The 19790-nt window shown below is 48.7% G+C and overlaps 1 protein-coding gene across 5 annotated transcripts in view; it reads right to left on the bottom strand.

The window, feature by feature from the left end:
* The window catches only part of REEP1 (receptor accessory protein 1), a 102958-nt gene that overhangs the window by 25839 nt on the left and 57329 nt on the right, over positions 1 to 19790 (bottom strand). For all 5 annotated transcript variants that reach the window (XM_058667655.1, XM_058667656.1, XM_058667657.1 and 2 more), the window contains exons 3-5: positions 13164 to 13240; positions 6171 to 6291; positions 571 to 684 (exon numbers count right to left, since the gene is read on the bottom strand). In XM_058667655.1, the coding sequence (XP_058523638.1) occupies positions 571 to 684; positions 6171 to 6291; positions 13164 to 13240 (312 nt within the window). The remainder of the gene's footprint in view (positions 1 to 570; positions 685 to 6170; positions 6292 to 13163; positions 13241 to 19790) is intronic.

The following is a 19790-nucleotide window of genomic DNA, read 5'->3' as shown; positions in this document are numbered from 1 at the left end:
TGACCAAGGGCTGGACACGAAAAGGGAAGAAGCCATGCCTGGATTACAACAGCCCCAAGAGAGGTTCACTTTGAGGTCTTCCAGCTCCTTTGCTGCTGTTACTCTCTTCGTCACACTGCCGGGGAGACCCGGGGATCCTTCTGCTCAATGCGCTGGCCATGTGCAGGGAGGGCATCTACTTGCTCAGGCAGGCTCTCCACCTGCCCATTTTGAGTTCACTCCTTGGAAACTGCAGAGAGGCGTCCCTCCCAGGCCTTAGCTCCAGGGAGAAGCCTGAGGTTTTCAACCTGGTTTTCACTGGGGAGCTTAGGGCACTTAGGGAAATTCTTGATTGTGCACACACTTGGGCTGTGGTAAGTACACATAAACTTGAAGCGACAAGATTTATCATATTTTCCCACCAGATTTTCAAAAGGACACCAAAAATTTAGCCACGGACCGGGTCTTTAGCCTATTCTGTAGGGACACTAATCCGGCAGACTGGAGGGAGGGTGATCCCCTCAACCTCCCTGCTCCCCGTCCAAGGAGAGAGACCTGCCCTGCCACGGTGGTCAGGGCCCAGCACGGTACCTTGGAAGCAGCCATCACAGCTGCCGTGGCAGCCACGTTCAAGCCCCGCTTCCCAAAGTGTACGAGGGCATCATAACTTCGATCTTTTGCTTGGACTAGGCAATCATCGATCTCCTGTTGGAAAAAGAAGAAAAACACAGAGGCATGCTGGGTCACAGATTCAAAAGTATCTCTTGGCCTCTTCTGTCCTGATGGCTGGGCTCAGCTGCCTGCCCCAATGCTGCTCTTCACTGGGCCTGAAAAGTTTCAGACACTTTGTGGAAGAGTGGGACAACCAGGTGGAGAATGACAGGAGAGCCTCCGCAAAGAAGGAAAGGGAAACTTAAAACTCGCTATTCCAGCCATGCCCTGGGGTTGCTTCTAAAGCCCTCCAGCCTTCCAGGGAGACCTCTGGGGGCCATGAACGTATACACTGAACTTGTCCATCCACACCTGCTCTCCAGCACTCAAAAGAACCAGGGGCTGAAGAGATGCCAGGAACTGTCAGAATTTGGCTAGCATCTTGCTCCTCTACACACAGCTTTGCCTTCTGAAAAACGAGGATAGTGACAACAGCAGGAGTAAATGAAGCAATGCCAGTAAAATATGAAGCCCAGGGGCTGGTTTCAAGGACTGATAAAGTGCTATCTTGCCTTTATTGAAAGGCTCAGACCCCAAGCAAGCCTAAAATGCTGCTATTCCACAGCTGTTTGATTCCAAAATCAAATGTCAACCCTCTGTGACAGCTGATAGAAGGGTTGGGAAGCACAAAGAAATAGGGGTGATTTTGTTCATAAGAGAAATCACTTTATGGGTATTGAAGTAGCAGGAGAAATTAGAAGTCACCCAGTGTCATAAAACAAGGTCAAGGGGAGGCAAGAAATAGAACTGAGGTCTTCTTCTGGGACCGAACTCAAGGACAATAACATTTATGTTATTGTTTAATAACAATATTAAACTCTGGTTTAATGTTTAATGTTTTTTGTTTCTGTTTTGAGTTGTCATGTATATTATCCCAGTAGCTCATTTCAAGATTCAGTGTGACAATGACATTGGGCCTCTATCTTGTTTGAAGTCCAGCATCGTGGTGTTTCCTTTGCTCTAAGGTGTACAGGAGGGCTCAGCAAGCCCCTGCTGGAATCCCTGGATAAGGGCTCCCTGGCAAGACGCAGCAGCAAGCCCCCTAATTGCGACATCCCTACTGGCTAGCTGATAGGAGTCAGTCACTTCAACCTCTACAGCAACTACATGGGAAGAGTCAGAGGAAAAAATCATTTGGGGAAGGGGAAATCATTAGAGTTAGGGATTTGATAACCAGATCAAGACAAAGTCCACTGTTGCAAAAGAGGAAGCCCGATGGCTAGTGGCCAGTGGTCCTAGTTCTCAAGGGGGTTTTCAGAAGTGTCTAGAGTTGCCTGCTCATCCAATTGCCAGGTTCTCCAGGGCTTCCTCTAGAAGGTTCAAATATTCAGAAACAATAGAGATGAATTTGCCAAGGAATTTACAGTGCTCCTATCTGATGTTGAAGACTCCTACTACACCAGGTTTGAGCAATGAATTACATAGTGCTTGAATCTTTTGACCCAGTCATCTCATTCTTGGGAATTTCTTCTAAGACAATCAAAGGGTGGAAGTCAACTTTTTGCATGGTTGTGTTCACTACAGAATTACCTACAACAGGAAAATAACCTAGGACCAGCACCATAATGCAAGGGCTTAGGCTGTGCACCCCATATTAGAACACCACTTCAAGTCCTTGCTGCTATGCTTCCAAATTCAGCTGCCTGATAATGCACATGGCAAGGTAGGAGAAGATGGCCCAGAAGTATGAGCCCCTGAGAGTCCCTGGATCCTGGTTTTGACATGGCTCAGACTCAGTCAGCCATTGTGGCCATTTAGGGAGTGTACCAGCAGAGGGGAGATATCTCTCCTCTTCTTCATCACTCTGTTCTTAAAGCAAAATAAAATAAATCCTTTTTTGGAGACAATCTAAATATATAGTGTTACAGCTAAGTTTTTTTTAAAGATTTATTTATTTTATTGGAAAGGCAGATATACAGAGAGGAGAGACAGAGAGGAAGATCTTCTGTCTGATGATTCACTCCCAAAGTGGTTGCAACGGCTGGAGCTGAGCCAATCCAAAGCCAGGAGCCTCTTCTGAGTCTCCCACACGGGCGCAGGGTCTCAAGGCTTTGGGCCATTCTCAACTGCTTTCCCAGACCACAGGCAGGGAGCTGGATGGGAAGCGGAGCTGCCGGGATTAGAACCGGCACCCATATGGGATCCCGGTGCATGCAAGGCGAAGACCTTAACCACTACGCCATCACGCCAGGCCCTACAGCTAAGTTTTTAAAAAAAGATGTATGTATGTATTTATCTGGAAGGCAATGTGAGACAGAAGCAAAGTCAGAAAAAGATCTTCAATCTATTGATTAATTTCTTAAATGGCCACAATGGTTGGGGTTGGATTAAATTAAAGCTAGGAGCCTGGAACTCCATCTGGGTCTCCCATGTGGGTGCCATCAGCTGCTGTTTTCCTAGGTCCTTAGCAGGGAGCTGGACCAGAGGCAGAGCAGCACAGACTTGAACCATCATAACTATCCTGGTGCAACCCAGCATTACATTCTAACACTGGCCTTGAACAGTTTCATCATTGTGGGTCCTTACAAACACAGAATAGAAATGTCTATTAGGGGCACAGCCAGGGGCTAACCCGCTGCCATTCCCATGCCTACACGGCTGGGGGAAAACAACTTGTGGAGGCCTGGGGATGCGGGCTTGCATCCCCAGGGGAATAGCGCCAGAGGGGACATGCGGAGATCTGGGGCCTCATGTCCAGGCAGGCAGAGCAAGCCTGGGGTTTTCCCCACATGCTTGGTCCTGGGTTGGGTGAGGGCAGGTGTGGGGAGAGCCCTAGGTTAGCAGGCTGGTCTGGTGTGCTGGTGGACTGGGCTTAGAGGACTTTGAATGAGTCTGGATCTTGTGTGTATAAAGGAGTAAGGTCCTAGGCCATCACACATGCCAGGAGCTTGGGACCCTAGTGAGTGGGAAGAGCTACAGAAAGCACACCACCCCACCAGAAGACTGAGCTTAGAGAGGCTAGGATGGGGAACCCATGTGCTCCCAGGTACAGGGACTATGGATTGCTCAGGAAAGGGGGTAAGGGGATGTATGGGAGGAAGGACCATTGAGGGAGCACGTTGCAGGTGAGGAATGACTTCTGTGGGACTCCCAACAAGACCACTGTGCCTGCAGGTAAGTGAGGGGGCAGAGACCAGGGGATTTGGAGGAGGCAAGCTGGAGGATCTTTATGGGAGAGACTGATGCATGAGCCCATGTGGGAGACTTCAGCTGGGAAAGTTAGTATGAATCAAAGCCAACTATAATCACTGATGCACACTAAAGCTAGGGCTGGGAGTCTGCCTGACAGGGCTAGATCACAGTATCTTCCAGTTGGAGTCAGAATAAGGAATGGATAATGTTAGGCTGGGCCACGACACTAACCAGCACATGGGAGAACCAGGCCTGGGAGCAGAATCTGTGGGGGATATGTAAGCTCACCCCTGTGGAAATGCAATTTCCACTGGTTAGCTTAAGAGCTGGGGCCAGTGATGGGCTAAGCTAGGCATAACCATGGAACCCTCTGACACTCATGGGTGCTGAGATTGGGAACAGGTTGGGCAGGTTCAGGCTGCAGCACCTGCAAGTGCACCCAAGCATAGGTTGTGGGGTGGGCTGGGCTGCAACATGCACTAGCTCATACAGAGGTGGGATGGAGGGGGCCAACTATACTTGGTAAGGGCCTAGCACCTGCTAGCACATGTGAGATCTGGGTCTGGGAATGGGCCTGGTGGGGGAACATGGGAAACACTACTGATAGGAGGTAGCTCCCACTGTTGAGCATGTGGTTCAGGCCTGGGTATTTGGTCAGGCCAGGCAAGGTAGCTCTACCTGTTGGCAAGTGTGTGGACTGGTTTTGGGGCAGCGGTAGTGGGGAGGGAAGGAGGTGGGCCAGGGCCAATCTTAGCCCACTGGCATGTTCAGGAGCCAGGCTTGAGTGTGGGTCATGCCAGGGATATGGCAGTCCATGCAGCTTTCAGAGAACATATGGTACCATAACGGAGAAAGGAGGGCAGAACAAATTGGTCAACTATCCCAACCAAGCATTGGCAGCAATTATCTGGGTGAATGGAGACTCTAAGGTGGACTATGTCAGCCAATGAACCTTGGAAGGATTTCCTCATCCTTGGAGTGATGAGATCAACAGCATTTCAGAACTGTCAAAACCACCTGAGCAGAACCCTCAGTGCATGCTCCACACTGGGGGCCCTGCAAGGACAACATCAGGTGGCCATTCCCCATCCTTGGATACTGAGGTGGTTCAGAGGCAAGGTGCAGCTCCTCCTCTTCTCTCCCTCCTTCTCCAGATACAGGAAGAAGAAAAAAGATTTGAAAATAATGGTCTCACACACTTTCCTTCTCACCCTATTCAACTATGTAAACATCATCAAAAACAAAACAAAACAAAAGTCTTCTAGGCAAACATATTTAGAATCTAGGAATATACAAACCTTTTTAATGCTAAGTTTCCAAAGTACCTTAAAAAGGCTATTTTCTGCAATACTTTTAAATAGTCTATGGGAAATCCTCGCTGAAAAAGACAAGACTAAAGCCTGATAAAATGAACGCAATTCAGTTTAGGAGATTAGATTATGATTAAAGTTTTTTTTTTCTTCTTCCTTTTGCTTTAGTTCATGAAATGTCTTACAATGAATCATGATAACATCTTTTAGGAAGTGTTACCACTATTTTCAAGCATGTTCAAAAACACTTAGAAGCCATCAGGAGAAACAACTCATGGGGTCCTCCTGCACTGGAACCCTCCTGCACTGGGACCCTCCTGCATTGGGACCCTCCTGCATTGGGACCCTCCTGCACTGGGACCCTCCTGCACTGGGACCCTCCTGCACTGGGACCCTCCTGCATCGGGACCCTCCTGCATTGGGACCCTCCTGCATCGGGACCCTCCTGCATTGGGACCCTCCTGCACTGGGACCCTCCTGCACTGGGACCCTCCTGCATCGGGACCCTCCTGCATCGGGACCCTCCTGCACTGGGACCCTCCTGCACTGGGACCCTCCTGCACTGGGACCCTCCTGCATCGGGACCCTCCTGCACTGGGACCCTCCTGCACTGGGACCCTCCTGCACTGGGACCCTCCTGCACTGGGACCCTCCTGCATTGGGATCCTCCTGCACTGGGACCCTCCTGCACTGGGACCCTCCTGCACTGGGACCCTCCTGCACTGGGACCCTCCTGCACTGGGATCCTCCTGCACTGGGACCCTCCTGCACTGGGACCCTCCTGCACTGGGACCCTCCTGCACTGGGACCCTCCTGCATTGGGATCCTCCTGCACTGGGATCCTCCTGCACTGGGACCCTCCTGCACTGGGACCCTCCTGCACTGGGACCCTCCTGCATTGGGATCCTCCTGCACTGGGACCCTCCTGCATTGGGACCCTCCTGCACTGGGACCCTCCTGCACTGGGACCCTCCTGCATCAGCTTTTTGATTTTCACTTGCCAGAAGGCATGAAAGGCAATCAGCAGACAGGGATTACCTTTTCTTTGGAAGACAGCGTGGGATGCACAAACTTCCTGTAGAGGAGGCTGGAGCCCTTTGTGTAGGGAGACAGCAGCCAGGCTACAAACGCTATTTTTAATTCATAATAGAATGGAAACCTGCAGAGACAACAACAACAAACAGTCTGTTAGGCTGTGAGCAACTCTGCCCTGGGCTGATGAATGAGGTGCCTTGGTGGTGGGGGGCGGTGGATGACCTGGACACCTTGGACCCAAACAGATGGGAAGTCCCCAGACTCCTCCAGTGATGAAGGTGCACACACACAACACACACATACACACCACACACACACACACACACACACCACACCACACCACACATGCCTGGCCCTTTGGGGAGTGAACCAGTAGATGGAGGACCTTTCTCTCTCTGTGTCTCTCCTGCTCTAATCGCCTTTCAAGTGAACAAAACAATCTAACAACAACAATAAACAAAAAGACAGATTCTTGCCCGTATATTCAATGAGTCATTCTCTCTGTCTTCAGTCATGGTCAAGAAGGTGCAGACACCAGGAGGAACTGCAGTTTAGGGTCAACTGACAACCCCCAGACTGTTATAAAAGGCATCCACTTGTTAGTTCACTTCTTGGCCCAGAGAGGCACTGACAGGAGCTCAATGCTTGCCAGGAAGGACAATGTATTCCACCTACTCGAGTTGGTGGCAGATCATCAAGTTTTGATCCTCTCCATGCCAAAAAGTCTGGGGTGGGGGACGGGGGTATAGGCAAGTGACAGATAATTGTGAAGTCTGTAGTCCTTCATATCTGAGCCTATTCATTTATCTATCTTACCAACACACACCCAGCATCTGTATATCCCAGCTGGTGCCGGGTTCTGAGAAAACAATGATGAGTGAGGAAGACTTTGTCCCTGCCCTTTGGAGCGTCATGAAATGCAAACAAGAGACTGATACAAGAATTATAAATAATATAGAACTGCAACCTGAGACAGGTGCCCCCATGGGCCTCTGCTAGCTCATTAGAAAAAACAGTCAGCCAGCCCTTTGATCTGATGCAGTTCTGTGGGCAGGAGACTTGGCCAATACCGCTTGGTCTAGATCTCAGCCCTACTTACCCCCTTGTGCTGTGAACAACCTACACCACCATATCTGGCATACCTGAAGTATGTGAACCATAGCTGTGATTTTTCACTGTCTGTATTCTTTTTTTTTTTTAAAAGATTTATTCATTTTATTACAAAGTCAGATATACAGAGAGGAGGAGAGACAGAGAGGAAGATCTTCCGTCCATTGATTCACTCCCCAAGTGAGCCGCAACGGCCGGTGCGCGCCGATCCGATGCCGGGAACCAGGAACCTCTTCCAGGTCTCCCACGCGGGTGCAGTGTCCCAATGCATTGGGCCGTCCTCAACTGCTTTCCCAGGCCACAAGCAGGGAGCTGGATGGGAAGTGGAGCTGCCAGGATTTGAACCGGCGCCCATATGGGATCCCGGGGTGTTCAAGGCTAGGACTTCAGTCGCTAGGCCATGCCGCCGGGCCCCACTGTCTGTATTCTGATGCTTGACATCTTGGGCCCTTGCTGACCCTTGCTCCTTCCTAGTGATAGCAAAGAGCTCACTCCCAAGCACCCCTTCCACTCGCTTTAAGTTAACTACTCCAGAGCTGCACTCCAGTCTCATTCTCCCTGCTGAGACCTACTGTTCCTGGCCACTAGCCACTAGCCACTAGCACAGACACAGACACCCAGAGGGAGCCCACAGGCATCATTCCAGCTAGCCCACATCAAGCCAACTCACCTGCCTTGCCTCCTTCCTTCTTCCTTCCTAGGCCTCCTAAGCAGCCCTGAGTTTCCCTGGGTGGGTCCCACCATGGCTCACGGAAACAAAACCTGGGCATCTGTACAACTTGCTGCCACACGGCAGAAGCCACCTGCATTGGCATGAGAGATCAACAGAATCTGTCCTTCCCCAGACTCCTGCCCGGATGATTTCCACCCTGTCATCTCGGGGGCCTTGGCCTCCCATGCTCTATCTCCTTCTCCTGTCTTCAGCTTCCAAGCCTGTTGCCCTCCGCCTTCACAGGCTCTTCCCAACAACAAGCTAGGCAACAAGGAGGCACTTTCATGTTCCACAGCCACAGAAGATGAGGGCTGAAGGAAAGGAGGCATGATTCTCCCACACCCCAGCACTCTGGGGCATTAATAATGGAGGAATCTTTGTTTGGAAAACAAGCCTTTTGCTAGCCCCAGGAGGAAAGCAAATGAGGCTGGTAAGACTAGGCACTGACACAAAACTCACAGAGAATCCCAAGGGCATCTGCCACACTGCCGTTCTTTCATTTATTATGTAGAAGATGGAGGCTTTAAAAAATAGGTCATCTATGCACCATGAGAGACACTAAAAGGCCAAAAGAGCCCACAGCAGAGTCTCCATCCTGCTCCTGACTGCTGGTCCCTTTCTTTAAAAGCAAAAGCAAAAGCAAAGGCATCTTCAGCTTGCAAGGGTGGAGGTAGGCTGGGCACAAGCAATCATACAGGTCCAGTCATGCATCACTCAGACAGGGACACACTCTGAGAAAGGCATCATCGGGTGATTTCACTGCTGTCTAAACATCACAGAATCTGTATGCCCAAATGAAGACACCTGTGACGTCAAAATTTCATGGGACTACCGTCATACAATTTGTTACAGAACAAAACATTGTCAAGGGTTCCCTCATTGCAGCTATATGACTCCTTACTGTCCCTGGTACACAAGGAACACCCTGTGGATTCCTGCCACACCTTGCTTCTCTTTCTCCCTCCCCTTCTCTCTCTTTTACACACACACACACACACACACACACACACACACACACAAACTTAGCAGTGGGGATTAATTCATACCAGGTCACTAGAGAGCTGCCTCAACTTTACTGTCCAAGTGTGGGGGTCCGAGTACCACCCCAGACCCTCAGAATAGGTATTCGCCATGGTTATAGCAGAGCAGAGCTGCAAGACAGTCTCGCAACACCTCTTTATGCATACATGCAAATGTACCTTTAGCATAAATCCCCAGAAGCAAAATCCCTATTTTTAAAATGTATTTTCTTTTTATTTGAAAAGCAGAGAGAGACAGAGAGAAATCAACAGACACAGAGCTTCCATCCACGGATCCAGGCCCCAAAAGTATGCAGTAGTGAGGGCTGCCTCAGGCTGAAGCCAGGAGCTGGGAACTCATGACCCAGTGTCTCCCATACAGGGAACCTCCCATTAGCAGGGAGCCTAACCTTGATCCCAGGCAATCTAAGACAGGATGCCATGCAGCCAAACAGCTGTCCCTGGAAGCAGAATGCATGTGTGCACTTCATTTACAGGTGGAGGTCCCACCTCTGTGCAAACATGAGTAAGAGGACCTGACGGCTGGTGGCTATGCCCTCACGGGGTATAGTAAACTCCAAGAGCTTGTCCTAGGCCAGCAGATCAGGGCTGGCGGAATCCATCTTTACAGGAGATCTTGGGTGGTCAAGCCTCCTTTGTCTTCTGGCTGACACTCCTTGCTCCCTGGGCTCTTCCCAGTCAGCTCCAGCTGTGTGTCTGGCTTTTCTCCAGGTTCATCTCCCAGCCCTTCTCCAGCAGTACATTTCTAGTGACAACCTGGGGTCGGCTCCAGGCCTGCCCACTGGGTGCTGTCCTCCAGCAGCGCCAGACCGAACCGAGAGCTAACTTGTATTCCCCTGTTTCCCCTGAGTGAGGGGCATGCTCTGAAGGTGTGTGGGGTGAGGTGACAGAACAACCACAAGAATGGATCTGTTCCTTGGATGGAAAGGTGGCATAAGTATTCAGAGAAGAAAAAAGAAAGCTGCTACAGACCTGCTAACTCCTGATCCTCCCAGCATCAGGCTTAAAAGCAGGCTCCTTTTCAGCTTTTCTTGATAGCTACACAACAAACTCAACACTACATCCTGGGGTTGGTTAAACCCCATCTTCTTTCCATTTCTTTCCTTAAGATTTTTGCTTGTCCCACAAATCTACTCACAGCTACACTACTGGCTTACCGACGGATTTGTCTTTCGATTGATTGTTTGCTTTACTTACTCATTCTGGAAACTCTATTGAAAAACTACAAAGGGAAAGAAAGGTCTGTGCATACCCCACGTTGACTTTCTTTCCAGCAGAGAGGGGCTGGCTGTGCCTAAGCCACCCAGTGCCTGCACAGAACTAGCACACAGTGGACTCTACAAGTATCTGTACTAGAACAACCCTTAGACCACCTTTCCAGAACCTTCTCCCTTTCCCCTTCCTTCATTCTAGATACATATGGGAAGACCTCTGGGGGCCTTATTTATCCCAAGTGATCCCCAGATAATAGCTAAATACTAAGTGCTTACCACCAATAGCACTTACTAGTACTTACTACTGAGTATCAAAGTGATCACTAGAGCACAAGAGAGTGAAATTTGGAATGGGGAGGCCCATAGCATGGGCACAAACGCAGCTTAGGAGTGTAACTGGCCAGGGCTGAAAACACAGTCCTTAAGCCTCAGGGCTATGGTCCCTGGGGTACCCTGCCTTCTCCTCATGAGACCATACTTAGCCACTTATGTATTGTCTGTGGTTGCCTTCATGTGCCAATGGCAAAGCACAGTAGTTGCAGTAAAGATGATTTGGCACACCCTTGGGCACTCAAACACCACTTGTCCTCCACAGCAGAAATATCCCGGCTTCCGGGTTAAAGTCAGGGCCTCCCCTCTGCGAGTCCTAAAATCTCAATCACTGAAATGTGTTATGGATGGGTAGGCCGGTGTGTCAAAGCTGGACTGAAGGTGAAGAGTGGGCCCACGCTGAGAAAACCCTGGGCCCACAGGCACCAGCAACTGCATTCTGTCAATGATCCGAGTGAATCTGCAAGGACAATCTTCACAGAGTCCCCAGATCTGGGCCCAGGCTGGCTGCACTTTGATTTTGACCCTGTGAGATTCGGAGCAAAGAACCCAGTTGATCCCACCTAGTCCCATGACTTAGAGGAATTGTGGAAATGAACCTGTGTTGCTTTGAGCTGCTACATTTGTGCTCATTTGTTATGGCAGCAACAGAAAACCAGCATGCTTCCCCAGATGAAAAGTAAATCAACTCCCAAAGCAGCAGTTGTGTATGCACTAAACCTGAAACTAACACTCCAGTGCGCATCCCAGGGAGGAACCTGGCATCCCTACACAGGATTTCCACCTCACCAAAAAAATGGCCAGGCTGAAATGCTGCTGATGCTGGGAGGAGCAGGTGAAAGCAGAAACATTCCCAGGAGCTCATGAGATGGTCAGGAACATGGGCTGGGTGTGCTCTCGTCAGGCTACTTAACTGACTCTGCGGGGACAACTAGGCCAGGTCCACGGCCATCCTCTCTGTGACTCACACAGGAATCTCCCCAAGGCTGCTCTGCCCAAGAGGGCTGGATGCTTGGTGCCTGCCTCTCATGCTTGAGGGACACAAGGGTTGGCTCGGCAGAGCTCTCTGCTGCCTTTGAACGCCACGGAACCCCATCTGGAGTCTGCTACATGGCCTGGGTACAATGCAGGGCAGATGGGCTTATGGAATTAGGAAATTCAGATTCTGTCCCCACACATTGAGGCCACGATGGCAGAGACAAATCACCTCCCTGGTTGGAGGTAAATGCCAGCCTGCTGCTGGAGGAAAACTACACAGCCAGATAATTCAAAACTTGACCCTACCAGGACTTCTAGGAACGGTATTTAGGTCTGTTGCTTGACTTAGGGCATTCCAAGTGCAAGTTCATATCAGTGCTTTTAGGACAAGAACTTTTTTTCCCCTCTGATAAGGAAATAGTTTATTTTCTCTAAAGGCAAAACATTCACACAACAGAGCAAATGCAAAACTAACCCCATGAGCCCATGTTGTGGAAATAACTTTGGCTAACTAGCATCTTTAACACACATTCACAAGTGTACAGATTCACACCCTTTTAAGTTCTCTTTTTTTAAGAGAGAGACAGAGAGAAGGAGCTCTCATCTACTGGGTCACTCTCAAATGCACACAATGTCGTAGGGGGCTGAAGCTGGGAGCCTGAACTCGGCACTGATCTCCCATGCAGGGCTGGGAGTCCAGCATCCTGAGCCATCAGCATTGCTCTCAGGGTCTGCTTTAGCAGGGAGCTGGAGGCAGACGTTGCAGCTAGAAGCTGAGGTCAGGCACTGAGATGTGGGACAGGAATGGCCCAATCACTGTGTGAGTTGTTAGGTCAAACACCTGCCTCCTTGCATCCTTCAAGCATATATAACTTTTAAAACAATAACTTTTCAACAAGGACGCACAGCTGTCATTGTTAGCGAAATGCGTGGATAGGGATTTTATTACACGCTCCTGCATATTGTTTCTTTGGTTTCTTTCTGACACATGAATGCCTCTTTCCCAATTCCATTAATTGAGCAATTGTGTCTGACCCATGACTATATCCCCAGGACCTAGAACAAAACCTGCTCTTATAAGGTAATTCAATAGAAGGTAATTCAATAAATATTAACAGAAAAACAACTTTCATAGACTAATTTACTAAAAATGATCTGAGTAGGGGTTAGCATAGTGGTACAGCAAGTTAAGCTGCTGTCTGTAATGCCAGCATTCTATATAAGAGTGCCTCTGTCAGTCTCAGCTTCTCTATGTCCAATCCAATTCCCTGCTAATGCACCTGGAAAAGCAGGAGAATGTGATCCAAGTGCTTGGGCCCCCACAACCACATGGGAGATTTGGATGAAGCTCCCGGCCCCAGCCCAGCCCAGCTCTGGCTGTTGAGGCCTTCCAGAGAATGAATCCACAGATGGAAGACTCTCCTTCCTTCCTCTCTCTCCTGATATCACTTTGCCTTTTGAATAAGCAAATATTTATAAAAGGGCTCCAAATAACATTCCTGTGCTTGCATCTGTGGCCTGGGGTACTGTCTGAGGCTTCAGCCCTTTGCCAGCTCTCCCCTGACAAGGGCAAAGCTATCTCTTGAAACCTCCCAAATCCTTGAGTACTTACCAACAAAGGAAGATGTCAGTGAATGTTTCTGCTGTGGTGAAAAGAGCAAATATAATCCAGTACATCATCCACTTGACCTGTTGAGAGACAAAGGTGAAGCAAAGGTCAAGGAAAAGGGGTACCCAATGTGACGAACAGGTCCAGACAGTGCAGCCTACATATGGAACCAGAACCCTGCACTGCCTCAACTCAAGTCCAGTTCCATTCCATGATGTTCCATCACTGAGTCAAGAGCAAAGCCCAGTTGAGCCCTTGGTAGCCTTCAAGAGCTCACAGTTGAGCCCAGAAATGTCTCGGGCTATTTTTGCAGGACCAACATCAGGTGAGCCATGCTGTAAGCCTCCACACAGACCATGAACCTGAATTGGGCTAGCCTCTCTGGGATGGAAGAGCAGTCACCTTCAATGATTACTGAAGAATACTGTCTCATGGGAAGGTCACAGGGCCCCTCGCAGAAGCCGAGTCTTTCCTTAAGTCTCTTCCATGGGACTCTCCTTTGCCATTTCCATTGCTTGTCTCCCCTAAGACTTTGGTCCTCTTTTTAAAACTACTGCAAGGTTCTCTTAACAGCTTTCCTTGTCTCCTGACTTTCCCTCCCTCTCCCATCCTACAAGCCATCCCAAAGACACATCAGAATTAAAAGCTTCTGGGGCTGGTGTTGTGGTGTAGCAGTTAAGCTGCTGCCTGTGGTGCCAGAATCCCATCTGGGTGCTAGTTTCTGTTACAGTTGTTCCATTTCTGACCCAGCTCCCTGTTAATGACCTGTGAGACAATAACGGATGGCCCAGGTGGTTGGGCTTGTGCCACCCATGTCTGGAGACCAGGAAGAAGCTCCTGGTTCTTGGCTTTGGCATTTGTGGCCATCTGGAGAATGAATCAGCAGAGGGAAAGAGATACTGGTTTCTCTGATTCTGGCTTCCTGTGTATAATTCTCCCTCTAGAATAAATTTCATAAAAAATAGAGGTCAGCATTGTGACATAGCAAATACAGTGGTTGCTTGCAATGCCAGCATTCCATATGGGTTCATGACCTGGCTGCTTTATTTCAGATCCAATTCCCACTTATTCATCTGGAAAAGCAGTCATGAATGGCTCAAGTACTCGGGACTCTGCCACCCACAGGGGAGACCTGGAAGAAACACCTGGCTCTTGGTCTCAGTCTGGCTCAGCTCTGGCTGTTGCAACCATCTGGGAAATGAATCAGAAAAACGGAGATGTTTGTCTTTCTCTCTGTCTCCCCTTCCCTTTGTGTAACTGTGACTTTTAAATAAACAGTTTTAAAACGAAAAAGCGTCTATACTCCAAAAACTGCAATCAAGAGAGTAAAAAAAGACAACTCACAAAATGGCAGAAAATCCTGACAATTCATGTATCTGATAAGGTACTTAAATCCAAATACAAAGGAATCCTTACAACCCCATAATAAAAAGTGGAATAACTCAATTTCAAATATGAAAAACTTAACTTAAAAATTTACATTTTGCTTAATGTAAAAATTATTAAAGGAACTGAATCAGTCATAAATAAACTCAATATCCATTTGTGATTGAAAAAAAAAATAAAACACTTGGCAAAGCAGGAGCACCCATGGAGAGGAAACTAATCCACCTGAAAAAGCCCACCTACCAAGAAACCCCTCAACTAGCATCATACCTAATGGTAAAATCAGGAAATGAGTGACTGATAACTGCAGGGTCACCCACACTGGTAGGCAGGAAGCTGGACATTGGCCTGTGTGTGAGAGGGACTAAAGAATGTGAATTTTGGGGCTGGCATTGTGATACCAACATTCCTTATGGGAGCCAGCCTGCCCTACTTCCAATGTGGCTCCTTGCTAATGCACCTGGGAAGGCAGCAGATGGCCCAGGTGCTTAGGCCTCTGCACCCATTAAGGAGACCTAGAAAAAGCTCCTGGATCCTGGATTTGGCCTGGCCATGTGAGGAGTAAACCAGAAGATGAAAGATGTGTGTGTGTGGGGGGGAGGGGTGTCTAACTCTGCCTTTCAAATAAATATAGCACTGTGCTGATTAAAGTCATGCCCAGCAATATCCCAGAAACAGAAGGGAGCATGAAGAAAAAAACTGTGACTCCACATCTATAAAAACTTCAGTATGGGCTGTCTCCATGGCATAGCAAGTTAAGCCTCTACCTGAGGCGCTGGCATCCTATATGGGCACTGGTTCAAACCCTGGCTGCTCTATTTCCACTCCAGCTCCCTGTTTGTGGCCTTGGTAAGCAGCAGAAGATGGCCCAAGTGCTTGGGCCCCTGCACCCACATGGCAGATCAAAATAAGCTCCTGACTCCTGGCTTCAGACGGCCCAGCTCTCGCCACTGCAGCCATTGGGGGAGTGAACCAGTACATGCAGAATCTCTCTCCTTCTTTCTCTCTAACTGTGCCCATTACAATAAAGATAAATCTTCAAAAATTGAAAACTACAGCATGAATGCAGACCAGGTTCGCAGTGCTTTGCTGAGAGGCCCATCTGGCCTGTCAGGTGGATTCTTACTGCTTGCTACTGCTCGTCTCACATCTGAAATGTGTTTTTTTTTTTTTATGTAGAGAAGGCTCTCTGATTCAGTAACGACACCAACAAGTAAATAAAGAAGGAGCCAATTTAGGGAGAAAGGGATGGGCTCTGTGTCGCTGAGGGCAGACTGAGAGCTCAGGAGACCATCTCAGCAGGATGCCTGGAGAAGCAAGATAGACACACTGGCCAGAGGCTGGGCCATTGCCCGAGAGCCATGGCAAAGGAGTTTGAAGAAGATCCCATCACATGCCCTTGTACCTTAAAACCCTCTGTTGCAGAAAGCAGGAGATAGGAATGACTCACTGAACCTGACAGAGAATGTTGGTGACTCAGAGCTGGAAACCATATTCATCTAAAATCGCCAGGAAATGATTTTCCCCTTTGTGCCTCCCAGAAGTCTAAGGATGATGACTTTCTCCCTGCTGCAAGGAAATCAATCCAAAGCTTCCTCCAAAATAGGGCGCAGAGTTGACTGGCTTGACCTTCATTCAAGAAGATGGGGAGAGCAAGTGAGCGAGTGAGCTACAGCAGCTGTCAGCGGTCATGTCAAGGAGCAGGATCCAGGAGAGAAGCTGTGACCCTCAGCCACAGCCAGAGGCTTCTGAGTTGGCAGGGAGCAGGCCCGGGGACCTTCTGTGAACCCGAGAGGCCAGTGGGAAAGTGTGCGATCCATCAGCTCCTGCTCCCAGAGTCCCACAAAGCCTGTGAAAGGCCTCTCCCGGGGGCTGTGCAGGCAGCTGGTCTGTCACTGCCAGGGCCTCTGCTTCCCTACAGATCCTCCTCTAACATGAACATTTTCTTTAAAAAAAACCACATTATTTTTATTTATGTTTATTGGAAAGTTAGTATTTTTGTTTGTTTGTTTGAAAGGCAGATTCACAGAGAGAAGGAGAGAAAGACCCTCCATCCACTGGCTCATTCCCCAAAGTGTGATCAGAGATAAGCTGGTCCAAACCCAGAAGCCAGGAGCCTCCTCTGGGTTTCCCACAAGGGTGTAGGGTCCTCGGGCTTTAAGCCATCCTCTACTGCTTTCCCAGGCCATAAGCAGGGAGCCAAGTAGGAAGTAGAGCAGCTGGGACATGAACCAGCACCCACATGGAATGTTAGTGTACTCAAGGTGAGAATTTAGCCACTAAACCATCATGCTGGGTCCTCTACCATGAACATTTTCAAGCTTTCATAAAACTTGCATCTGGGTCCCACCTTGGTCTCATTAGTAATCCCTTACACCAAAGGATGGAGAAAGAAACAGTCTGAGCCTGGTTCAAAGATGACTCCTCCACCTCCACTGCTGACACGAGCTCACAATGGGCAGCCCTGTGGTCAGAGAGGCCCACAGAGAGTGGGCATGGGAAACTGCCACCTGGCAGGACTTCAAGCAGGGCACTGAGCCTGGAAGGACGAGCACCTTCAAGCAACACGTGTGCAAGGGCAGCAGATTGATCCCATTTGCTTGCTTTCTGACTTTTAAATGTTTATTTTTTATTTTCTTCTACTTGAAAGGTAGAACACAGAGAGACAGACATACAGACACAGAGATTTTCCATCCATGGTTCACTGTCCACATGCTCACAACAGCCAGGCTGGAACAGGCCAAAGCCAGGATTCAGGAACTCTGCCAAATCTCACACATGAGTGGAAGACACCCAAATACTTGGGCCACCACCTGCTGCCTCCTAGCAACCTCAGCAAGAAGCCAGATTGGAAGTTTAACTCACTGTGTTCCCCACTGTTCAGCCTATTTTTTTTATCTTCCTGATGTGCAGGGATCTGGGGCTTCCCAAGGCTGGAGAGAGCCAATTCTTAAAAACAGCAACAGCCCATCTCACACAGGCAAACTCCATCCCTTTAAGGAGCTCCCACCAGTCAAGCCAATAATCCCAGACTAAATCACCACAGGGCAAAGTCACAGACAAAAGCCTGCTGGCAGCAATCAAACTCCAACCCTGGCCTGTCTACTTTGCCTTGTCTTTCTCATAGATCACAATGGAAATAGTTTTGTCTAAAGAGATGCAAATGAGTTTTGTCCAGTGGACAAATTATTTCTTCACTCTATCTCCAGGATAGCAGCTTAATTTATACTAACAATTCACTTCAACATTCCTAATTGCTTATATATCTATATCTGTGTATACACTCTTTGACTTTTTTATTAGGGTATAATTCACATTAAAAAATACATATATATATATTTAAGATTTTATTTATTTAGGGGCTTGTGAGGGAGGAGAGGGAGAAGAGGGGAGGAGAGAAGGGAAGGAAAGGGAGGGAAAGACATTTCATCAGCTGGCTCACTCCCCAAATGCCTGCACTAGCCCCTTGCTAGAGCTGAAGCAGGAGGTTGGGGATTCAACCCAGGCTCCACCATGAGTTCTATCACTGCTGCCTCCCTGGGTGAGCACTAGCAGGCAGCTGAAGTTAGGGGTGGAGACAGGCCATCAAACCTGGGGCGCACCCACATGGATGTGAGCGTCTTAACAACTAGGCCGATGCCCACCCCCAACATGCTACCTTGATATAGTATATTCTGAAATGATCAGAGCAAGCTAATAATATATTCATCACCTCTCACGTGCAAGTTTTCAAGCCTCCTTTGAGCTGTTTAACACCTTACTAGTTTCCTCATTCATTAATGAATTAGCCTTCAACATGTGATTTTATAATTGTGTGAATTATAATTTAAAAAATGAATTAGAGGAACAGAGATGGAGAGAGATAGAGCTCCTGCTTACTGGCTTAGTTCCAAACACTGAGAACAGCTTGGGCAGAATCAGGTCACAACCAGCAGCTGAAGCTCACCCAGGTCTCCCACATGTGCGGCAGGAAGCCAAGTACTTGAACCATCTATCACCTGTTGCGTTGCACAAAATGAGAACCAGGAGGGGAGCCAGGACTCAAATTCAAGCACTCCAATATGGGATATGGGCATCCTAACTAGTGTCTCAAACGCCACATTGAACACTCACATAAAAATTCCTGATGTTACCTTTTTCAAAGGAATGCTAGCTATGGATGCATGACAGTTGCTTGCACATGAACTACAGCTTCTCTCCAGATTTCATTCCTCTCTGTGTTAACTATTTTGGCTAACTGCACTCTAAGGAGTTCTCTCTCCATGCTATTAGACGGCAGGACAGGGTGGCTGATGGCTCCTTGGACAATTCAGTCTCTGGAGCATTGAGCCTGGATTCTGTCATGGCTGGAGCAAGAGACGCCCTCACCCAGCACGCTGGTCCTCAGCTGGACTCAGCAACTGTAGAAACTTGGACCAGAGAAGTGGATGTGTGCTACAGAACTCCTGTTGGGAGGCTGTTTGCAAGGCCAAAGGAATAGTGTGGATGCAACTGTTAGACAGCCAAGAGGCAGCTGTCAGGGCGGTTTTTGTCTCCGGGCTACTCAGCAGCCAAGGTCCACAATGGTAACGTGGCAAAGGCCTCCTAAGCAGACCCTCCCTGTGGTGCAAACTCAGCTCTTAGCACCACCACCTTCTTGGATCCTCGCATTTCTTTTTTTTTTTTTTAAAGATTTATTTTATTTTTATTACAAAGTCAGATATACTGAGAGGAGGAGAGATAGAGAGGAAGTGGAGCTGCCGGGATTAGAACCAGCGGCCATATGGGATCAAGGCGAGGACCTTAGCCACTAGGCCACGCTGCCAAGCCCCGATCCTCGCATTTCTGAGCATCTTTCTCGAACATTGCAGCTATCCTACCATTTCTCTTCCATCCCTTTCTAAATTTTCATCCAAAAATCTTTGTGGACTCGAGCAGTAAATCTGGAAAGACACCAAGAAGCTCTGGCCATCACAAATCATGCTTCTTGTTAAACACACCTACTCTTATTTAGGAGGTGGGATAGGCCTGGGATCCCTCCCTTTCCAGCAAACCCCCAGGCCACCCTGGTAGTCCTGGGCCCCAGGCCACGTCTTAGTGTTCTGAGCACAACAGCACTGCAGACCTGAAGGGAGGTGGCTGCAAAGCAGAAAGGGGCAAGATCAAGAGGGAGCGAAGCACTGTGGGAGGCAGTGGTGAGCCAGGGGCAGAGAAAGGCGTGGGTCCCCTCGTCAGAGGCTTCTGGTTGTCAGGTGGAGTGCAGAG

This window comes from Ochotona princeps, chromosome 8, assembly GCF_030435755.1.
Source record: "Ochotona princeps isolate mOchPri1 chromosome 8, mOchPri1.hap1, whole genome shotgun sequence".
Taxonomy (NCBI): Eukaryota; Metazoa; Chordata; class Mammalia; order Lagomorpha; family Ochotonidae; genus Ochotona; species Ochotona princeps.
The sequence above is the reverse complement of the archived record's forward strand: the minus strand, read 5'-3'. Positions and strand labels throughout refer to the sequence as shown.